Source organism: Nilaparvata lugens, chromosome X (assembly GCF_014356525.2).
Source record: "Nilaparvata lugens isolate BPH chromosome X, ASM1435652v1, whole genome shotgun sequence".
Classification (NCBI taxonomy): domain Eukaryota; kingdom Metazoa; phylum Arthropoda; class Insecta; order Hemiptera; family Delphacidae; genus Nilaparvata; species Nilaparvata lugens.
This window is the reverse complement of record NC_052518.1, coordinates 19,900,951-19,924,107: the sequence shown is the minus strand read 5'-3', so window position 1 is coordinate 19,924,107 and position 23,157 is coordinate 19,900,951. Positions and strand designations below refer to the sequence as shown.

The 23,157-nt window shown below is 36.2% G+C and overlaps 1 protein-coding gene across 1 annotated transcript in view; it reads left to right on the top strand.

The window, feature by feature from the left end:
- LOC111043629 (ATP-binding cassette sub-family A member 2) overlaps positions 1-23,157 on the top strand; it is a 166,108-nt gene that overhangs the window by 126,461 nt on the left and 16,490 nt on the right. Inside the window, exons 15-22 of the mRNA XM_039441849.1 lie at positions 251-400; positions 12,451-12,540; positions 12,869-13,008; positions 13,941-14,172; positions 15,340-15,514; positions 17,238-17,519; positions 18,023-18,275; positions 20,496-20,670. Coding sequence (XP_039297783.1) covers positions 251-400; positions 12,451-12,540; positions 12,869-13,008; positions 13,941-14,172; positions 15,340-15,514; positions 17,238-17,519; positions 18,023-18,275; positions 20,496-20,670 — 1,497 coding nt within the window. The remainder of the gene's footprint in view (positions 1-250; positions 401-12,450; positions 12,541-12,868; positions 13,009-13,940; positions 14,173-15,339; positions 15,515-17,237; positions 17,520-18,022; positions 18,276-20,495; positions 20,671-23,157) is intronic.

Below are 23,157 nucleotides of genomic sequence, written 5' to 3'. Positions count from 1 at the left end.
TGAATCATCATATCATCTATATTTAAGTATCATAATTTCCTTAATTCAAACCAATGTATTCTAACGGTCACCCTTTCAAAGGGAGTATCAGGCGCATGATTCTCAACTTATTTGATCGATAGCTTATCAGCGCGACCACTGAGCTAACCCGCTCCCCAATTAACACTTACATGCTCATAACAATTATAATTTGTGAATTCCACTTGAATAACACATATTTATGACAATAATATGGTTATTTTATTTGCAGAATGTTCCTCAATCATTGATTGACACCGAAGTTGATAAAACGCTCACTGAGATTGATTTGTTGGACAGATCTGAATCAGCCGCAAAGGTTTTGAGTGGTGGACAACGTAGGAAACTATCTGTTGGAATTGCAGTTATAGGAGATCCTAAGGTACAGTAGTAATAATTATTGCACTGGAGTTCATTGAGGAGCTCCAATTGGCGTGTGTAGTAAAATATGTCATGGACAAGGCCATATTAAGCGTTTTTAGAGTCGGCAGGGCAGGAAGCTCTCCGATCATCATTTATCAATTATATCTGGTGTATTGTGTCTTATTCCGCACAGTATGTAGTTAGAAGTATGAAGAAGTATGTAGGAAGAAGAATGAAGCATACCAGGTGCTACAACAACGGACCAGCACGAGGCACGCAGTAGAAAGATACAGGAAATCGAGGAAGGAGGAAAAAAAGCTGCACAGAAGGAGGAAAAGAAGCGCCGAAGCACAAAAACTTGAAGAGATGGAAAAATTCCAGGAGCAAAATGAGATGAGGAAGTTCTACAGCTTTGTAAGTAATCAGTGGAGAGGATTCACCCCTAGAGCAATGATATGCAAAGGGAAGGGTGGAGCAATTATTGCAGAAAGATCACAGGCACTGGATAGATGGAGAGAGTATTTTATAGAAATACTTAATGAGAATTCTGAGTTGAATACAGAAGTGACAATGGAAGTGATGCATGGGGATGAGATGGAGAAAGACCCACCCACGCTGGAGGAAGTGGAGAACTCAATAAAGAAATTGAAGAATAATAAAGCTCCAGGCCTAGATGGGCTAGCTGCAGAATTGTTTAAGCTTGGTGGTAACACTCTCAAAGAAGAGATGCATAGGTTAGTATGCAAGATATGGAGCAGTGAGGAAATGCCAGATGAGTGGACCAAAGGTGTAATAGTACCAATACACAAGAAAGGAGACTGAATTGTGAGAGCTACAGGGGTATTACACTAGTGAATATAGGTTATAAAAATTTTTCAAATCTTCTATATGGAAAATTGAGAGTGTATACAGATAGAGAGGTAGGAGGGTATCAAGCTGGATTTCGAGAAGGGTGCTCCACTATAGACCAAATATATGTGCTCCGGTTAATCCTGGAAAAGACACTTGAATTCGATATTAAAACCCATCACCTTTTTATAGACTTTAAGGCAGCTTACGATAGTATCATTAGGAGTAAATTGTATGAGGCTATGGTGGAGATGAATATGCCAAGGAAGCTTGTGAGACTGGTGCAGATGACAATGGAGAAGGTGGTATGTTATGTAAGGATTGGAAGTAGCTTATCGGAGCCCTTTGAAGTGGAAAATGGTGTAAGGCAGGGGGATACCCTTTCATGTTTGCTTTTCAACCTTGCTCTAGAAAAAGTAATCAGGGACTCGCAAATTAATACTAGAGGATCACTGTACAATAGACCGACTCAGATATTAGCGTATGCAGATGATGTGTACATCGCATGTAGATCGCCAGCAGCTATGAAGGACGCCTACACGCGGTTGGAGGAAGCTGCAAAAAGAATCGGTCTGGTTGTAAATGAGAATAAATCCAAAGTTATGGTGGCCTCCAACTCTGGAGAAGGGCGAGAGCATGGCCAAAGCATAGAGATCCAGGGGAAAAACTTCGAAATCGTAGAAGAGTTTGTATACCTGGGATACAGAGAGCAATATACAACAAAACAATATTACAACAACTATGGTTATATAGTTACGGTAGCCTGGCCATGTTCGAAAGAAGCAGAGCTCGGAAACAGCCGAGCCGTCACGAAATTACCCGAGCGCGGAATTTTTCCGAACCTCCGTGCACTAGGAGCGCGGCGCGGCGCGGAGCTCGAAAAGTTTCTGGACTTTACTTTACTTTTACTTTTCTTGTTCGTCACAATTACTGAACTGCATTAAGGGAGCAATGATCCCGCAGTATATGACACGTCAAAGTTTAATCTAATATCTACCATCCCTCCTATTTCAACACAACAGATCCCACATAACATACATCAATCAAACACTATTCAACAAGGAAGTCTGCTAACCTGTACGGACACAATACAATAAGGAATTCCCTGAGTGTTTTTTTGAACTCCTTCAAGCCATCAATTTCTCTTATGTGAGATGGGATTGAATTAAATATTTTCATTCTCATATAAAACGGGCCACTCTCCAGCAGGCTTAGTCTGTGATGTGGGTAAACAAAACCTCTAAATCGTGTATTATGGGGATGACTCACCTGGTTCTCCTCATACATTCGTCTATTTTTAAAAACGAAGATTGCTAAATCTAATATATAAATAGCAGGAGCCGTCAGCAATCTCTTTTCTTCAAAATAAGGTCTGCAAGAGCGCATTGTATTAATCTTATAAATTATCCTAATGGCTTTCTTCTGCAGTATGAATATTCCATTATTCTCTATACTTTTTCCCTAAAAAATAACTCCATATCTCATAACTGACAGAAAATAAGCATGATATACAAAAAGAACAGTTTTTTCACTCCCTACTCTAGCTATTACTCTTAATGCAAACAAGGCTCTATTCAATTTACCAGTGACATGAGAAATATGTAGCTTCCACTTCGAATCACTCTCCACCATCAGACCCAAGAATGTCGTGGAATCAGAAGTTTCAACTCTACTTTGAGTATTCAAGTTTATTCCAAAACTTTTATAGTCTCTACTGAAGGGAATTACTTTAGTTTTTTTGCAGTTCAAACTAAGACTATTCTGAACAAACCACGAATCTAATTCAGCAAGACACCTCTCAGCCTCTCTTATCAAACATTCACTGTTCCTACTGGTGATTAAAGCTGTAGTGTCGTCCGCAAAAAGAGAGAGTTTGAAATTGACGTTACTCTCGATGTCATTAACATAGACCAGGTATAAGAGGGGACCCAATATTGAACCCTGCGGTACTCCCTGAGACATAGGTTACCAAGAAGAGCTGCATGTCTCATTACCAACAGATATTGACACTCTATGGAACCTCCCCGATAAATATGACTGGAACCATGAGTATTCTTTCCCATTTACACCATAATATTTCAATTTGTGCAATAGAAGATCATGTTGAACATTATCAAAAGCTCCCGACAAGTCACAGAAAATACCCAGAGAAAAACTTTCGAGAAAGATGAGAGCAGAGCTACTGGTCTAAAATTAGCAACATCATTCTTATCCCCCTTCTTGTACAAAGGTTTCAAAACAGCATATTTCAAGAAGTCAGGAAAATGTCCAGTATCAAAAGAGAGATTAATCAAGTATGTTAGAGGCTTAAGTATGAGATTACATGATTTTTTAATGATAAATATAGGAATGCCATCCCACCCCGCTGAACCCTTATTTTTTAAGCCTGTCATTATCCTGAGAACCTGCCCTTCCGATAATGGTTGGAATCTGAACTGTCTAATACCACTATTATTCTCTATTCTATGTTGTCTGAATGCTTGTAGGTACTCTTTAATGTCCTCTAAGTTGCACCTATGTGCTTTGGATTTCCTGTTGAAGTGCTCATTGAAACATTCTGCAACCTGTACAGGCTCGTCAACCAAAACTCCATCCGCAAACAATTTTGGGCATTCGTTTTTGAAAGATGAATTTCCCATAGTATTCCTTATTACCTGCCAAGTAGCCTTTGTAACATTATCCGAATGCTTAATCACACTATCAAGATATTTTTTCTTGGCCAAAGTAATTGTTTTTTTCAGTACCTTACTATACTTTTTAACATATGAATGAAAGCTAGGATCCCGCCTTGCATCATTCTTCAAAGACATTAACAACTCTCTTTTTGTTTTAAGTGAGATCCTCAAACCTGGAGTCAACCATTTTTTCATTGAACTATTATTTTTAATCTTCATGGTTTTGATTGGAAATGCCTCCATGAAGCATCAATTGAATCTAGAGAAAAACTTCTTGAAACACAAATCACAGCTAGAGGATGAAAAAATATCTTCCCAAGTTTCCACTTTCAATAAATCTATAAAGCGTTCAACATTTTTGCTTGAGAAAATTCTCTTACTTATATACTTCTCATCCTCACATTGTTTTCGACCAATAAGCTTGACAAATATCGCATGATGATCAGACAAACCCAAGTCAATCACCCCACCCACAACGCTCTCAGATACAACATTGGTTATTATGTTGTCAATACAAGTTGATGTAGTATAAAACGGCCCTGATTGAATTCTTGTTGGACTATTGATCAAAAGAGTAAACCCATGAGAAGAGAACACATTAATGAATTGTTTGCACTGGATCGAGTAATGATCCAAGACATTGATATTAAAATCACCACATAGGAAATTACATCCGAACTCAATCTGCAAAGAAGTGTATCCAGTCGCGGAAAGAAGTCATCCAAAGAACTATCCGGTGTTCTATAGAGAGATACTAGAATAGAATAGAATAGAATAGAATAGACTTTATTTGCCATAAAAACAAATACAGACATACTGTTGAAAACACAATATTGATTGTAAATAAAACAATAATACAATAAAAGTTTAAAACTAAATCATAATAATTATGGCAAATTTACTGAGCGCAAAGAAAATAAATTTTCCGTCTGCACACAGGAGTATCATATCAACAACAATATAATGAATATTAGAATATTGACAAAAATAAAAAGAATATAAGAAGAAAATAATATATGAAACGAGAGCATAACTAATTATACTAGGCTAAGATGAAACATTTTGTAAATATACTGTATAGGCTACAAAAAAGTATAAAATGAGATGGAGCTACGCAATTAAAAATTAAAAAATTTGAGGATATTCAAAATGATTAGACCTATTGAATTTCTACATCAGTAGAACATTAGCAGGGAACCTCACTGAATACATACTAAAAGGCATTTTTAACTCAATATGACTTACATGCTAATTTTAAAACATTTTATCAAGGGTTTTTCACATAAATGAATAATCTTGTCTCTGAATATGATACCAGCTTTCAATAACATCGATATTGAGAGCAAAAATTACCTTTTCTATTTTTCTCTTGAGAACAGGAAGAGGATAATTAGCATAAACTATATCCTGTGGCACATGATTGAAAAACCTGCCTTGCAAAAAACAAAAAGATTTTTGAAAGAAAGTGCTATTGGGCCTAGGGATTGGGAACCTATCAGTGAACCTTGCTCTCATTATTCCAGTTTCATGTCCCAAAGTTGCCCCTTGATTTCCATTAGACCAATAGAATTCAGACAGGACCTTGAAGACGTACAGGTGCCTCAGAGGCATGATTTTCATAACCTGGCATGACGATAGAAAATCAAAATTCTCTTGATTAGCAATTGCTCTAACTAGAGACTTCTGCAGAGACATGACTGGCCTCAAGTGAATTATATAAGTACTTCCCCAACAGACCAGCCCATAAGAAAGGCGAGATTGAGCAAGAGCAAAGTAAAGATCTCTCAAAACAAATGTTGGACACATATTTTTCAAACTGAAAATTCTATGCAGTAAGCAACGCAGGTACTTCTTCATGCCGTCTATCTGTCCTTTCCACATCAAATTGTCATCAACAGTAATGCCAAGATACTTTACACTTTTTGACTGATTGATGATACCACAGTCACAGTCACGAGTGGTACATCCCACATGATGGAACTTTAAAGGTTGGGTTAGCAAGAAAGAAGAGGCTATTCCAAAATTCAAAGAAATGGTTTTATCAAGATTCAGGCTTAATTTATTGTACCCGAACCACATGGAAATCAAGTGCAGGTCGTTTGACATCTGATCATACAAATCCTCATCAGAACATGCACCATAAGAAAGTGCTGTGTCATCAGCAAACACTGTAAAACTTCCTCTGAAGGGGCCCAGATACAAATCGTTGATGTAAACCAAGAATAAAATTGGTCCCAACACAGAGCCTTGTGGAACTCCACAGTCGATCATCAGAAGCGGGCTGGAACTCAAGCCAATGCTTACAGCCTGGGAACGCCCAGTAAGATATGAACGGAACCAAGCTAGTGGCAGACCACGAACTCCAGATGCCTCCAACTTTCTGACAAGTGTAGAATGGTCTACAGTATCAAAGGCTTTTCGAATGTCCAGAAACAAACCTGATACTCTTCTAATCTCTTTATTATTGATATTTGAACATATTTCCGAGACAAATTTCCTCAGAGCCAACTCAGTTCTCAAGCCCTCCCTAAAGCCATATTGACTACTAGAGAAAAAATTGGATGAATTTAGAAAGTTCAATAGACAAATTTTAATCAGCTTCTCAAAAATAATTGAAAACACAGAAAGAAGTGAAATTGATCTATAGTTCTCCACCAATTTTCGGACATATTTATATTCGGACGTTTTATATTCAGCACAGTTTAGCTGTAGCAGAATAACTCACTGACCAACAGTATGAATACTGAGACTTTATTTTTTAAAATAAAATTAAAGATCAATACAGTACAATAACATCTCCAGGACAAAAGTTTTCAGAATATTATTAAAGATAATTGATCATCAAAATAACTATAATCACATAAACACACCGTAGTACAAAGTTTTCGATGAGAAGATAACAAAAACCTGAATAATAGATTAAAACCATGGTTTCAACTGACATATCTGTCCTACGTATTATGGTACATATCAATATAATATTTATAAATATTTTGCAATATCAATATGATCGACTATTATTTAAATTGCAATAAAATTATTTATATATTCCGAGTCGATGTACTGTATATATTATTTATGTTACAATTTAAACCTTTGTTACTAGGTATCGTACCTTTATTGAACACAAACTATCCCGTGTATAATGATACACATTATTTATAAACCTTTTGCAATTATCAATATTGTTTGGCTATTATTTTAATACAATAAGATTATTTATATATTCCATGTAGATGTATATATTATTTATGTTGCTATTCAAATACTTGTTACCAGGTTTATAATAATTTACCAGGTTTAAAACAACTTAAATAAATTATTAATTTTCCGGTAAATAATTTACAAGGTCAAATAACTTAAATCATTAATCAATTTACCAGGCTTTAAATAATTTGCTAATTACCATATTTGTTACCATATAGTAACTTTATTGGGCACAAACTAGCATGTAAGTTAGAATATAAATCCGGTATTATTCATTGAGTTTGTGAACTTATCAGAATACTATATGGGTGAAAATGGAGGCAGACATGATAAGGAAAAAGAGTAACGCACATAACAAGTAACTTATGTCATTAGAAACCAAGAAAACCGTACCAAATTAATTTGAGTCTAATTTTGAATAAATCAATCGTGATAAAAAGAAAACATTTACTCACGGAACTGCAAAAGATCTTCCTCTGATTTAATAATAAAAATTTTACCGAGGTCAACCTTTCTCACTTTTACTCGACCAGCTCGATCACACCACACATGCCGCACCAATCCGTCCTTTTTCAACTCCCTCGCAGCATTGAAAAGCATTCTCTGTCCCCTGGTAAGCGATAGATTGATGAAGATTCGCCCCTCCCCGTCCAGGTTGATTGACTTGGGTGAAATCTTCTTCTTTTTATTTCTATCAAGAAGAAGATGCGCATCAATCCGACGAACGAATTTGACAAGTATTGCAGGGGGGCGGTCGCCTGTCGGTTTTCCCAGCCTATGAGCGCAGTCAATTGCTCCACTGTTTAAATTAATGTCCAATGCACGACCCAGCGAGGTAGCAATTTGAACGACATCTTCATCGACACTTTCCGGAATACCATGAATTTCAACGGTATTTCGACGAGAGTACTGTTCATGTTCGTCAAGCAACGCCAACATTTTGATGTGAGCCGCTTTCAATTCCGCGTTTTCCTTCTTCAACGAATCAATGGACTCCTGCTGCAGCTTAATTTATTGTCTCATGGAGTAGATTGTTGCTAGCGATATTTTCATCCAGTTTCCTCTCCAACTCTTTATGAGAATTTAAAATGTCCTCCTTGAACTTTTCAAACAGCAAAACAAAGTTACTCATGTCGATCACTTCCGAAGTCGGGTTCATTGTATGAATCGGTTTAACTGGAGTTGAGTCCGATTGAGAACGTTGTAGTCTCACATTAGCAATACACGTATCACACGACCATGACTTCGACAACAAAAACTATGGAAATCAGTCTGACATCGAGAGCACTGAAGCAAAACTCCCTTATTCTTGTCACTTCTCTTGACTGGTAACGAACACTTTCCACATGTAGACATAGTAATAGTAATAAATTATGAAATTAATTCAAATCTAGTTTATTTAATCAACTGAGAAGAAATTCAATGCTCAAACAATATAACCTATAAAATTTCCTATTCAACAACTTTCAGCGAGTCAATTTCAGTCTATAGATAAGAAACGGTCAGATACGGAGCATTGAAGAAAACAACCGTTCACTACGACTGCCTAGTCGATACTGAACATTCGAACAACAGAACATTCTCTTTTACCACCACACAATCCCTCGGACTCAACTACAGTAACTTCGAACACCTTCTCTGAAGAAAAACCATTAATATCCTCTCTAACCGTGACAGAAATATCATCCCTAACTAAGATTGCAACTCCCCCTCTTGCCTTACTTTCTCTACAAAATGCTGATCTCACTGAATACCCCTCAAGAGAGCTCAAAACCCCACAATTATCCCTTCTCAACCAGTGCTCGCTCAAACAAATCATAGCTGGTTGCCAATTTTCAGTCACTAAAGCAGCTTCCAGAGACTCAACCTTACCCATAAACCCCTGAATGTTGAGACTCATAATGGTAGTATCGTTGCCCAAATTATCTAACCCACCACTTGGGCTTAGGTTACCGGTTCTAAAAAAATACTGGAATTTTGAAGAGCTTGTAGAGCCTGTCCATCAATCAATGATGAAGACTGGCCAGCTGGTGACATGCATACGTGTCATTCTAATCTCCTGTCATTCAATCACCTGTCATTCACGTGACTGAAAGATTTAACACTCTCAGAAGGAAGACTATTTTTTGCCAAAGTTAACTCAGCAAATATACTCAGAAAATCCTTAGCTAGCCTCAGCTTTCCCTTTCTGTTGAGATGCAGACCGTGGTTGGTATGCATAGATCTATTGTAGCTCCATAAATTAATAATCCTAATTGACAAATGTGGGTAATGATAAGGAATACATCTTATAGCCCTATTCACACAACTAATAACACGATTTTCATCAGAGCTCCCTGGAAGATCGTATCTGTAAGGGACTGTGCCAAGAATGAGGTTGGTATGACTGTAGCTATTTATCACTTTGGACAATTTTACTGATAAGTTGTCAATATTATCCTGGGAGTAAGAACCATGAGCAAAACTATTCGTGCCCCCAATCAAAGCAACAAAATCACCTCTTTTCGTCTCACCAATCTCCCTCTTATCTAACATTTTTTCAATCAGAATTTCAAGAGGCGCCCCTGCTGCAACATAAGAATAACATCTGGTATTGGAAGGTAACCGATTAGTCAACAGCTCATTTATACCCCTACCATGACTATCAGACCATATTTTAATCGAAGGATTTTCCTGGAATAGAGAGCAATGTACCAAACCAGCACTGACAGAATTATGCTGACCATTCCCCAGATTATCGCTTAAACCCTGCAAACGAGGAAAAAACGAAGAGACAACCAGTAGCAACTATTTCTATTAGTGATCAATGACAAGAACAATTCATCATGAGAACCAGTGGAAGGGAATAATTTTCTTCGTTAGGTAATCACTTAATATGACAAACACAGTTCAAATGCATGAATGTATAGCATGCAATACAGTTATTCGGGAAAACACATGAGTTAAACAAAAAATAATCCAACACCAACAATAAGCAATACCCACCATGCAATTCAATAAAGTTATTCATAAACAAAAGTAGAAGCTGCTCTCTCAATTAGATTTTGAATATATTTTATTATTAGTCAATAGAGACAATCAAGTCAATCAATGTCAAATGACGGAATCTATTATTTTATTTATTATCTAGAAGCCTCTATAAAAATTACTCAAGACTCCACAAAAGAGTAGTTGGATAAGAAAAAGCAGTACTGAATGATTATAAATTATATTACAAAACCACTGTGTTTTGAACTGAAGGGGAAATATGCTAGGAAATGTTGAGGTCCATACTATTAGAGATTAAGTAAGGTTATAATAACTAAGGCTTTGCGATTAAAATAGAAAGAATAATGTTGAAAATGCTATATTAAAAGTGAAGAATTGAAGATACTTGATTATCGCTAATCGAGATAATTTGTTTGATAAGGAATAAGATTCTTCTCTGAAACAATAGAAATAGCCTACAGTTGATAGAAAAAGACGTAAGTTCTGCTATTATATCATAATGCAAGATTCAGAATTCCCTACACTCCCACTTCCAATCAATCTACCTTACACAGGCTCCTTTACAGTCTATGAAATTTCTTCGCTATCAATGTATGATCGCGCGTGCTCTGTCCACCAGCAGACCAAGCCCGACCACCAAAATCCAGAGCAAAGCTTGTGCCAAGTTTACAGAATTTACCTCAGCACAATATTTGCAAGGACCACTGCGACACAAAAGTGAAAAAAAAACAAAGCAATTTGCTACATAAACTTCTTTGCTTAAACAGCCAAATACAGCTGAAATAAGTAGACTATATATAATTATACGTAAGCTATATAAGCAACTATGTGAAAGCAGGATGGGAATAAGGAAGTCTGACAAAACACCACTATTAGGCCCACTAGAAGGCCAATAATCTGATTGAAACAGGATTAAGAGAATCTATAGAATATTAGAAGCTCTACGATGAAATCTTGAAACAGACTAGAAAGAAAAAAATGAATAGGAATTATAGATCAAATGTTTAGAAATTTAGGGCCTAAAAATATAAAGTATAAGAAAACAGTATATAAACAGTATTCAAAGTATAAGAAAACAGTTTATAAACAGTATTCAAAGTATAAGAAAACAGGTTATATTCTAAAAGCTTTGTTTAAGAAGAACCATTCTCTATTATCTAAGGGTTTTATTATAATAGTTGGGCAAAATGAACTTTAAAATAAATCAGAGGCTATTAAGTCCGTGTACGTAGAATGTCAATAAAAATTATTATTATTCAATTTTATAAATATAGGTTTCAAAGTATTATTTATTCAGATGAATTGGAAAATTGAATTAGATTAAACAAAAAACAGAGATTATTACATGATATGAGAGAGCTATTTCTCCTATTTATATGTTTTTAATAGTTATTTTATAGATCTTGTAGTCATAAGAGTGAACCACTGTTAGACTTGTCGGGGTCGGAACGACGTCGCGCCGCGCTCCTACACTTGATCACAATGTATTTAATTCCAGGTCGGAAATTCTCTGCGCCGCTCCACCGACCTAGTGCACGCTCTACTTAATAAACATATTGCTCTATATTGCTTTAATAGACCCACAAACATGGCCACCTCACCTGACTCTCCCACCAAGTGCCAATTACGTAGCATTATTCGTTTTTCTAAGCAAAATCAATATTTCAGTATGAATCAAAGAATGATTCAAAACTTTATGAGTGATGATGTTCAGCGTAACATGACAACTTACAGTGCTAGTGCAAGCAAACATCTTCTCCAGCAAGTCAAATGTGATAATTTCCATCACCCACCATACAAGCCTGACTTGACCATTGTAACCTTTTCCCCAAACTCAAGACATGACTTTGAGGGCAGAGCTTACAAACCAACGAGTAGCTTCAAAACAACCTCATAGCCCCCTCATTTGGCAGCAGCATTTTATGAAGAGGGTTTTGGTAGGCTGATCCACTTTAAATGACAAATGCCTCAACCTTCATGACAATCAAGACGAAGAATAATCATGAGTTTGAGTAATTCTTGGTGGAAAAATTATTCTTTTATCAACATTTGTCTCTTCTCAGAAAAAATACCCCAGTAGATCCGTAGATCTTTGCTTCCACTTTGCTACCGTGATACTTTGCTTCCACTCAAGCAAAGTATCACAAACTGGAAACTTAAAGAACTTAAAACAGGCGTAGCCGAACCATCCTTGGTAAATTAAGAGAATATTCATGCAAAATTTCAAGTAAATCAGTACAGTAGCTCAGACATGTCTATGTGCCAATCCTGTAATTCCAACATGAACAAGCAATTCCTTTCTTTATAATGTTATAGATTAATATACATAATATTTTACTGTTTATTGCAGATTATCATTTTGGATGAACCGACAGCTGCGGTTGACCCATATTCAAGAAGAAGGTTGTGGTCATTGCTGCAGAGTAAGAAACAGGGAAAGGTAAAATAAGAATTATCCATGTTTTTAAAAACTCACATTAATTTTCATTATAGATATTTTTCGATCCCGGAAGGCCCCCAAGAACTCCTCCGTGTATCATTCAACCAACCAGAATTTTCTACCAGACAAGCAATTCTCTTTTTTCAATTTTCTTTTTACATATTGTTTGGAATCATCCTAGGCTACATATTTGTATAGGCCTATTGTAATATACCAATATACAATATAGAAAACTTTTTTTGCAAATAACATTGAAAAACAATACAATTCTTCAATATTCACAATAATAATAAAATTGCACTATTCAGTAATAACATATCTTCTGCAGGTCATTCTACTAACGACTCATTTTATGGACGAGGCTGACATCTTGGCTGATCGTAAAGCAGTTATATCAAAGGGAAAACTGAGGTGCTGTGGCTCGTCTCTATTTCTGAAAAGCAAATTTGGAATTGGATATCATCTAACGTGAGTTGCCAAATGTATTATTTGTATTCTATACTATGATTTGTTTTATTAAATTGATTAGAAAGCATCTCACTTTATTTAACAAATCTATTTAGTGATGATTTTTTGAGGAATGCTGAAAATGAACCTTTATTACTTCAGTGGTTCCAAATAACTCTCGTGTCTTGCTATTTGAGTTCCTTGAATATGAAACAAAAAAATATCATATTATATTTGATCCGTGTGATATTCTAGGCCTTGAAATGGGATGTATGTATGACGTGTTTAACACATGCCTCAACTCAGTTTTGTATGTTTTTATTAATTAGTAGTAGGCCTACCGATAAATCAAAAACTTTAGCGAGATTTTTAGCGAGACTCGTTGCAGCATACAAACCTCTGGTTTTGCTGGCAATGCCTATAAGCAAATTTTGAGAAGAATTATTATTTATTTCATGTTTATGTTTAAATTAAGTTCAATGGTGTTTTTGTTTTGAAAAAATTGTATTGTATTATAGCAAATGAAGAATTTGATTTAATTTGATTTGAAACTGTTCTCAATCCTTCCCTCAATCCTGTTTTAAAAATGATCGATTTTCTTGAATGATCTCTCTTTACTGAATTTTATCTCTACGGTAAGTCATAATCCATGGAAAAATCATAGATCATAATTTATTCAACATACATTATCGCTTAAAAGTTTTTCTCTTATATTTATTCACTTGAATAGAATTTATCATAAGTCATACGGCATTTGAGAACATTTCATAATTCAAAATTCATATACAAGCTTTAAAACATAGGTACTTGATTGCATGTTATAAATTGGAATGAAACAAATACATGGTGATGCAGAATATAATTTTAACAAAGGAAGTACCTATAGAGGGAGAACATACCCTATGGTGGTACTTATTTTAATAGTTGCTTTGATGCTGTATTATATGTTGAAGGCTGGTGTTGGAAGATAATACTGAAGAGGAGATGTGCACAGAACTTGTGCTGAACCATGTGCCAAGTGCCACTTTAGCGAGACATCATGGTAAAGAGTTGTCCTACGTTCTTCCTCACGATTCTGTCCATTGCTTCGCTCCTCTATTTCTTGAGATAGAAGAGAACGTCGGTAATGAAGCTTCCAATCTTCACATTTCAAGCTATGGTGTCTCAATGACAACACTCGAAGAGGTAAAGTGTTACCCGTATCTGTAGGCGAAACAAGAGTCCCATAAGCTGAATTCTTATATATCAGTGAAAGTTACTGGCATAGTGAAAATATAATTTCCATCAGTTTTGATTGGACTGTTCTCACTCATCACAGCCGAGCGATTATGAATAGTCCTATTATTAGAACTTTTTGGAATAATAATAAATTTCTAATTTTCTGTGATGGCAGTTTTCAGATTGCTGTCTTCCTTATTGCAGTTTTCAGATTTTCAAAATCCTGGAAAAATACTTTTCGTAAATAGCAGTTTCTGATATTCCCACTGTATGGTCACTTTCACTGATATATGGAACCCAAGCTTTACTCGGACAAATATTTGGTCAAAGATCTTTCCTGCTGTAATACGTCATCGTTTATCAAATGTCATTATCAAAGACTGACAGGTCTGATAAGGAATTAAATCTTTGATAAAAGATAGTCAAAGGTATCAGATTAGATTTGAGCGTGATATGGGGTCTCACGTAAATGATAATTAAGTGAAGAATTGAATTATTGTTCAAATTCACACATACATGAATCACTATATGGTGTAACTCCTTGCATTGATTGTAGGCTATAAATTATATTTATCTCAAATGTATAAATACCGGTAGGCTTATACACGTATATTGAGTAATATTATTTTCATTTTATGGGCAAAACAACACATTCTTCAAAGATTAAGAGGTAATGTTGTACAAGCAATTGATCCAATAATTTTTTTAAACATTCTATTTTAAACATACTTTAAATGTTTACCTCAATCACCAGGCAATGATTTCTTGCATTTAAGAAAAATGAACATTCATCTAGCCTATTTATATAATTCTACTCGTCTATAACTAATATCGCTTACCTCAATCACCAGGCAATGATTTCTTGCATTTAAGAAAAATTAACATTCATCTAACCTATTTATATAATTCTACTCGTCTATAACTAATATCATGATAAATACAAACCAACATATTTTTCTGGTAGAAATTCGATCAGAATTTCTGAAATAATCTTTTGTTATGAAACTCCCATGCAAGCAACCTGGTAATGTTTTACAATGTAAACTTTTTCATTCAATAAATCGAAATACATTTAAGATAATTCTGTATTATTATTGAGTATTGATCATAAATATTTTGTTGATTTTATCGTAGGTGTTCATACAGCTGGGAAAAGATGAAGAATACAATTCAGACGACGACGACGACGACGATAACCTATCCAAAAATATGGTCAACGGTGCACAGATTTCTCTGAGTGATTCTGATGATGCTAAGAAGAGCCTTTCTCACTCTGAGTCAGTCGTGAGTGGATCTGGGGTTTCTCTTGGTATGTTGACAATAGCTAACTGTGTTATATATACTAGCACGAGCACAGTGACTACTACAAATAATATAATAAGTAAAACAATAAAGTTATCCTTTGAAAAAAATGAGATAGACCTACAAAATAATAAGTTGAAAAATAATATAAAACAGTGCACTAGCAAGAGCACAGTGGCTACTAAATAGCATATTATATGTAAATTATAATAACAATGTGAAAAAGATAGTGGAGAATCGGTAGAGTAATATTGGAAAAAAGTTATTGTCTAATATTACGGAAAACGTCAGTTGATGTTTTTATTCAATTGAAAATTTATTTTTCAGTTTGTAAGGAACACTTCAAAGAAAGTCTAGAGTAATTAGCGCGAGTTTATTACATAATGGGAAAGCTGTCTATTATTATTCTTGTTTTCAGTAGATTTTTTAAGATTTCTCTGTTCCGAATGCAGTTATATAGCCTGAACGGTTTTAATAAATTTGCTATGCATAGTGTGACTTATATGTGATATAGGCCTTTTTCCAAGGATTCGTTTATCCTTCATCATCTTTTGGTGTATTTTTTCTACTATGTTTGGAGTGTAGCCATTGTTTTGTGCTAGATAGCCATTATTTTGTACAAGTAAAAAAATATTGTACTTATTTACTTACTCGTATGGCTTTTGTTGGTGGGGAGTCCCTTGCGGGAACCTATCCCGCCTGAATATATAATTTAAGCCGTCAATGGGCCTTACGACTGTCATACTTCAGCCGGGACCGACAATTTAACGTGTCCATCCGATAACACGGGAGTGATCTGGTTGAAAAACTTTTGGTATTGAGAGGGTTTGAACCCGGGATCTCTATGCTGCTACGCAAGCACTCTATCCACTAGACCACGGATCACTCCATTTTGTACAATTCTGTCTAATAATAGACAGAATAGACAGAATAGACAGAATTCTCTTGTCAGTGGAATGCGTATCTGAATTTTGAAAGTTGAATGCTTATTTCAGTCTGTGAATCATAGGCTCAACTCTTACGTGACTCAAGTCGACAAGATACTCGAGAGCATGTGTTTCCAAAAACATGGTGACACTGAGAACATTCTAGTCTCCGCGACACTAGTCGACACTAGTCGATTCTAGTCTCCGCGAAGTCACCATTTGAAAACACATGCTCTCGACTAGAGTCGAGTATCTTCTCGACCTGAGTCGCGTAAGTGTGAGTTGAGCCTTAGAGTTGAAGGCGGCAAGTTTGTTCTGAGGTGAACGATTTGGTATATATTGGACAGACTGGCCGTAGCTCCAAGATTAAATGCAGGGAACACATTAAATAATTAAAATAAAATTCATAGTCCACACATGCAGAACATTTAATAGCTACTGGACACAATCACAAGAACATACAAACATATTATATTGAAATATTACCCATCCTCTAGAAGAACCAGAAATTAACACACTAGAATAATATGAAATTTCCAAACATCTCAAAAAAGGCAGATCTAATCAAACCCTGTTTCTCCCATATTTTGGCCACACAGTCCTACCCTTGAAAAAACAACCGCCTCTGATGTCAGGCTCATGTAGCTTCTCCTTAGGAGTAAATGCATTGCTCATTAAAAATGAAGTGTTTTTTCGAATATTTACTTGCAAACACGTGTGTCTAACACAAGGTGTATAAACAGCAACAGAGTTATTGTAAAGTGTTTCGTCATGAAAAACATCTAAACAATTATTGAATTACAGATCACCTTGTGAAACCAAAATCAGTGAACAGGAGCAAAAGTAGTCTGGTGAGTGATGGAAAATCTGATGTGATTGGAATAAATTTTGAAGCATCAAATATAAGCCCAGACTACAAAAAGATATTCATAGCACTTGTGAAACTGAGAGCCAAGAGACTCATGAGAGACCCATATAGATTAATATTGATGCTTTTGGCTCCAATAATGTTCGCAAATCTGGGCTTCTCAACTCTGGCCATGCAAGGTTTTGTTTCAAAAGCAACTCCACTAAAACTCGATTCAGGTGAGCTACAGTTATTTTTCAGTTTAGTAAGTCCAATTTTTTTGTGAATGGAAATTGATGAAAAGGGAAGGAATAGCCTCTAGTCACTTTCCGTCTCTCCTCTCCCGTTCTATAAGCCACTTAGAGGCCTCAATGCATGGCCTTCACGTCCTGCTGACCTAACGCAATTACATTTATAACGGTTATGGATTCTTGATCCATTTTGATCTGCGATGTATTTTACACATTTTGTTATAATGATGTATTTGTACACTATTTTGTTAAAAAAACCGATATGCTGTCAATATTATTGTAATCATTGCTAAAGAGGAAAAATCGTTAAATAATAATCATCATTCAGTAACAAATATTATTAATCTTAATATTTAATTAATCTTCATGCGTTATAAAATTCCTATATTCATTTGTAATCACTCTGTATATTAGTTAATTTCTATTATTCAAAATCAACATATTGCTTTCTATTTTTGTCCTGTGGAATAATATATTTTCTCCGCTTTCAGAGACCTACACTGGGATCAATGGAAAGATAGCTTTGCATGGTGAATCAGATGCATTAAAAGATCTGCTGGATGTGAAAACAGAATATTATGATGGCCAATACCCCACACTACTGGATGTAGCTCCTCATATGGCTGCACTCGACATATTCTCATGTTGTGATTTAAAAGATGCTGAATATACTGTACTTTACAACGATACTACGCAGCACTCTCTTCCTATCATTGTCAACATCATGAATAATGCTCTCTATAAGTAAGTTATCTAATCAAATTCAAATTATTTCTAAAATCAACAAAATCCAATAAATAATGTAGTGATTCATTCAGTGAATTCAATTATTGGAATTCATTGAATATAATACATTTATTTCAAGAGTTGAATAAAAAAAATAATAAAAATATTCTTTTCATTATTATTATTTTGAAGGGACGGATTCAATGATCCAAAGGTTCAAAGAACCTCACACGTCAACCGAAGCTTATTGTGTTACCAAGTAGTATGTTAGTTAGGCAAACCAATACCTGTGTCCTTTACAAGAACCGTCATCCCTAAGCTAACATCCCATTCATCACCTGGTTGCATGTTGCAATCCAGTATGATATGCTTGGCAGTCTCTTCAGACTGATTATTTCCTCGTGACCAACGTGAGTTCCACTCCTGGTCTTCTTTGAAGGTCCTTCCGCTGAGTGAGGGGCGGCCAAGTTGCCTCTAGGGCGCCTGGCCACCCTTGACTCAGCCCCTTGACCCACATTTGTGCCTGAAGTTTCACCCATCTCTGGTCTCGTGGGTTTTTTCTTTTTGCCCCTCCGAAAATCTGTAGGGTCAAACACCTCACCTCTCCCAAGAAGTTTCGCCTAAATAGCCACCCTTCTTTAAGCAGTGGTGAGTTTTGGCCTCTCCACCCACAAACTCGTGACCTACGTGAGTTCAACTCCTGGCCTTTTTGTAGGTCCTTCCGCTGAGAGAGGGGACGCCAAACTGCCTCTAGGCCACCCTCGACTCAGCTTCTTGACCCACATTTGTGCCTGGAGTTTCACCCATCTCTGGTCTCTTGGGTTTTTCTTTTTGCCCCTCCGAAACTTTGCAGGGTCAAACACCTCACCTCTCCCAAAAAGTTTCGCCTGAATGGCCGCCCTTCTTTGAGCAGTGGTGAGTTTTGGCGTCTCCACCCACAATCTCGTGACCTACGTGAGTTCCACTCCTGGCTTTTTTGTAGGTCCTTCCGCTGAAGGAGGGATCGCCAAATTGCCTCTTGGGCACCTGGTCACCCTCGACTCAGCTACTTGACCCTCATTTGTGCCTGGAGTTTCACCCATCTCTGGTCTCTTGGGTTTTTCTTTTTGCCCCTCCGAAACTGCTCTGATGGGGCAGATCCCGTGCGTTTGAAGGCTAGGAACTTCTGGAGTTGCCTTGGCGTTCCTTTTACTCACCTCCTACGATTAGCAGGGATACTGTAAGTGAATTCGGGTTTCTAACACATTCTTGAGTACGATGTTCGACTCAAAGCTCCCCCAACCTACAGGGGGCATAAAAAATATAAAAGAAGCTCTTTTGAAATCCTTCCATATTGAAATTTCAATAAATACATGAATATATACATGAATATGCATAATATTTACTAATGCTTGTAGAAAATAATGTTTTATAAATGTGTTTTGAATAGTATTACTGTTGCACAGCATCTAAATTAAGTTAATCTTTATTTCAATTGTCTCCACTTTCGAAATTATTCTATATTAAATTGAGTATGTGTCAAACTTTGAATACATGAATAATGAGTAAATAGTCGGTATGAGTATACACTATATATTCTTCTATTATAAATTATTTTTTCTAGAATAAATTGAATATTACTACAGTAGTATGAATGAATTCGAGTTTTCCTACAATAAGAATGTTTTGTTTTTAAAGGAAGATAGAATAATAATAATTCTCTCTTCACACATGGATCTATGTTCTATGTGAATAAGAATATTCCTTGATTCATTCTTTGTCATTATATTGCTATATGCTTTCTGATGTGGGATTATACAAAATTATTTATTTTCTTTTTTAATTTATCTATTCATCATTCACAATCAACTTGAGGACAAAGAAACAGACTACAGTCCAAAACTTCTTTTCATCCCAATTTCATAAAATAAATTGTCCAAATGAAGGTTATGAGCGACTTTCCAATTCTTCACTAATTTCGTCATTGAAACAAAACAAAACAACACTTGAAATAATTATTAATTTGGAATTTAGAAAGATTAAGATCCGAATTGATAACAAAATTCCTTCTACTCAGTACTCGAAACTGTAAAATAGATATTAATTTGAAATATTTTGTTCCGAAAATTAAAACAATCTTCTCCAGCACAGCTATGTGCTCTAGAAGCACAGCTATTATTGAAATTAAATTATAATATTTTAGTAAATTTCAATAATTATCATATTTCAATTACCGGTATTCTCTAATTTGTTTTCCAGGAAAATTCTAGGAGAAAAGAGGAAAGGAAAAATAGAAGTAAAATCTCATCCTTTTCCAACAGAGATACGTGACCTAGATTCCAGCCCAATCATGGTTCTAGCATCGATGTCACTGGGAGCAGTCATTTTACTGATGCCAGTATCGTTATGCATTGACGTTGTTCATGATCGAGAGGTTAGAGACTATTTTCCTCATTGAGCACTGTTTGAATTCAGCGTATTTGATCACGATTTAATCGGATAACATCATATCCGCTCGCTCACTTTCAATGGACTGCAATCGCATATTATTGTGACATATTTTATCGAAATAAGTTCAAAATTTGTAGAACCTATCATGATATTTATTTCAAACTTTTAAGAAATTTGGATGAATAACTTCAATATGCATCCATTTGATTAATGGAATTGACATAGTTTTAAGTGAATCTCTTAGACTGAGAGCTATTCTTGTTTAAAAATAAACTTTCTACTGGTGATATTTTTCAAAGTTTCAGAGTACCTTGTTCTCACTATTAAGAAGCGAACACAAGTACTTGAACTGCCTCACATTTTGAAGCCAAACTCCTCCCCCACATTCCAGATCACCAACATGTCTTCTTCTCTCGTTTGCTGACATTATAAGATATTTAGATTTTTCTATATTAATCTCAAGACCCAACTTCTTACCTTCATTTTTTAGAGTTTGGAGCATGTCAACCACACCAGCTTTGCTTCTTGATATAAGCACCACATCATCTGCGTACGCATATGCTTGCTTGGACTTAGTTACAATACTGCCGCTTGTCTGCAATGCTTTAAGAATAACATCAAGTGCCAGGTTAAAGATAACTGCCGAGAGTGCATCACCCTGCCTTACGCCTCTATTCACTCTAAATTCTTTACTTAACTTGTTATCTATTCTGGCACAAGCTCTTGCACCTTCCATTGTGAGTAAGGCCATTTTTCCCAACTTTCTTGGTAAACCACACCTGGTAAGTACTGTAGGTAACTGCTTCCTGTCTACACTGTCGAACGCCTGCCGGAAGTCAACAAATACAATGTGCAAGTCTACATCAAACTCATAGCACTTCTCCATTGTCTGCCTCATTACAAATATTTGGTCCGTTGTCCCTCTGTTGTTTCTGAACCCACACTGAGCTTCACTGAGTTCTTCCTCTGCATATAACGTCACTCGCTTAAAAATAATTGTGGAGAAGATTTTATAGGCTATGTTGAGCAGTGTTATTCCCCTATAATTATTGCACATGAGTTTGTCCCCTTTCTTAAAAATAGGACAAATTATTCCTCTTTTCCATTCATCCGGCATTCCCTCACTGACCCATATTCCAGTTATCAGTTCATGACATAATCTTGTTAGTTTTTGTCCCCCACACTTATATACCTCAGCAGGTATATAATCACTTCCAGGTGCTTTATTACTCTTCAGCTTGTCGATAGCCTCCTGCACTTCCCGCATGGTCGGCGGCTCCACTAGAGGCTCAGCAGTCATTATTTCCTCGGCAAACTCTTCATTATCTCTCTCTATACTCAGCTGCTCCTTGAAATATTCCTCCCACGTTTCTAATACTTTATTTTCTTCTCCAATTATTTGTCCCTCTTGGTCTCTACATAACTTTAATCTGGGTTGATACCCTCTCTTTATTGTATCGACTCTCTGATAGAATCCTCCTACATCATTCCGCACGTACGCCGTCTCAATGTCTTCTAATCGCTTCTTTTGCCACTCTCTCTTTTTCTTCCTGCATATCTTGCTTGCACTTCTTCTGAGTTCCTTGTATCTCTCTCTTTTAAGCCGCGTTTCCCTACCCATCATATCTCTCCATGCTTCATTCTTTCTTTGCAGTGCCCTACTACATTCTTCATCGAACCATTCTCCATTTCTTTCAATTCTTTTTTCTCCCACAGTGTTTTTAATCACCTCTGTCATGGCGTGCTTCATATCATTCCATGCTCTGTTGCTATTAAATTCTTCAGGGGTTTCCGATAGTTTATTTGGGAGCCGTCTTTCCATTTCTTCCTCAAACCTTGTCCGACACTCCCCCTGCCTCAGTTTTTCCACGTCCCACTTTATCCTTCTCTCTCCCTTAGTAGCTTGTGCAAGCGCCAATCTTTGACTGAGAACTACTCGCACCAAATAATGGTCGGAGTCACAGTTTGGGCCTCTTAATGATCTCACATCTGGGATAGATGAAGCATGTCTTGTCGATATTAGCACATGGTCTATCTGGTTCACATTTTGTGTTCCAGGTATTATTCATGTACCTTTATGAATATTTTTATGACGGAAGCATGTGCTCTTGATTATTAAGTTCTTCTCTACCGCAAATTGAACTATTCTTCTACCATTCTCATTGCATTCCTCATGCATTGAGTATTTTCCTGCTACTGGCTTCAGATAAGTCTCCTTTCCTACTTTTGCATTACAATCTCCCAGTATTATAATGGTGTCATATTTCGGTAGTCTATCAGGTCGTAAAAACTATCTTTGCCTACTTCGTCGCTGTCCTCCGTAGGCGCATACACTGATACCAAAGAAATATTTCGGAACTTTCCTTTCAATCTAAGAAGGCAAATTCTTCCGTTAATTGGGGCCCAACTTAGGATGCTCTTTTTCCACCGTCTGGTAATAATAAAACCTACTCCACTCATTCCAGACCTT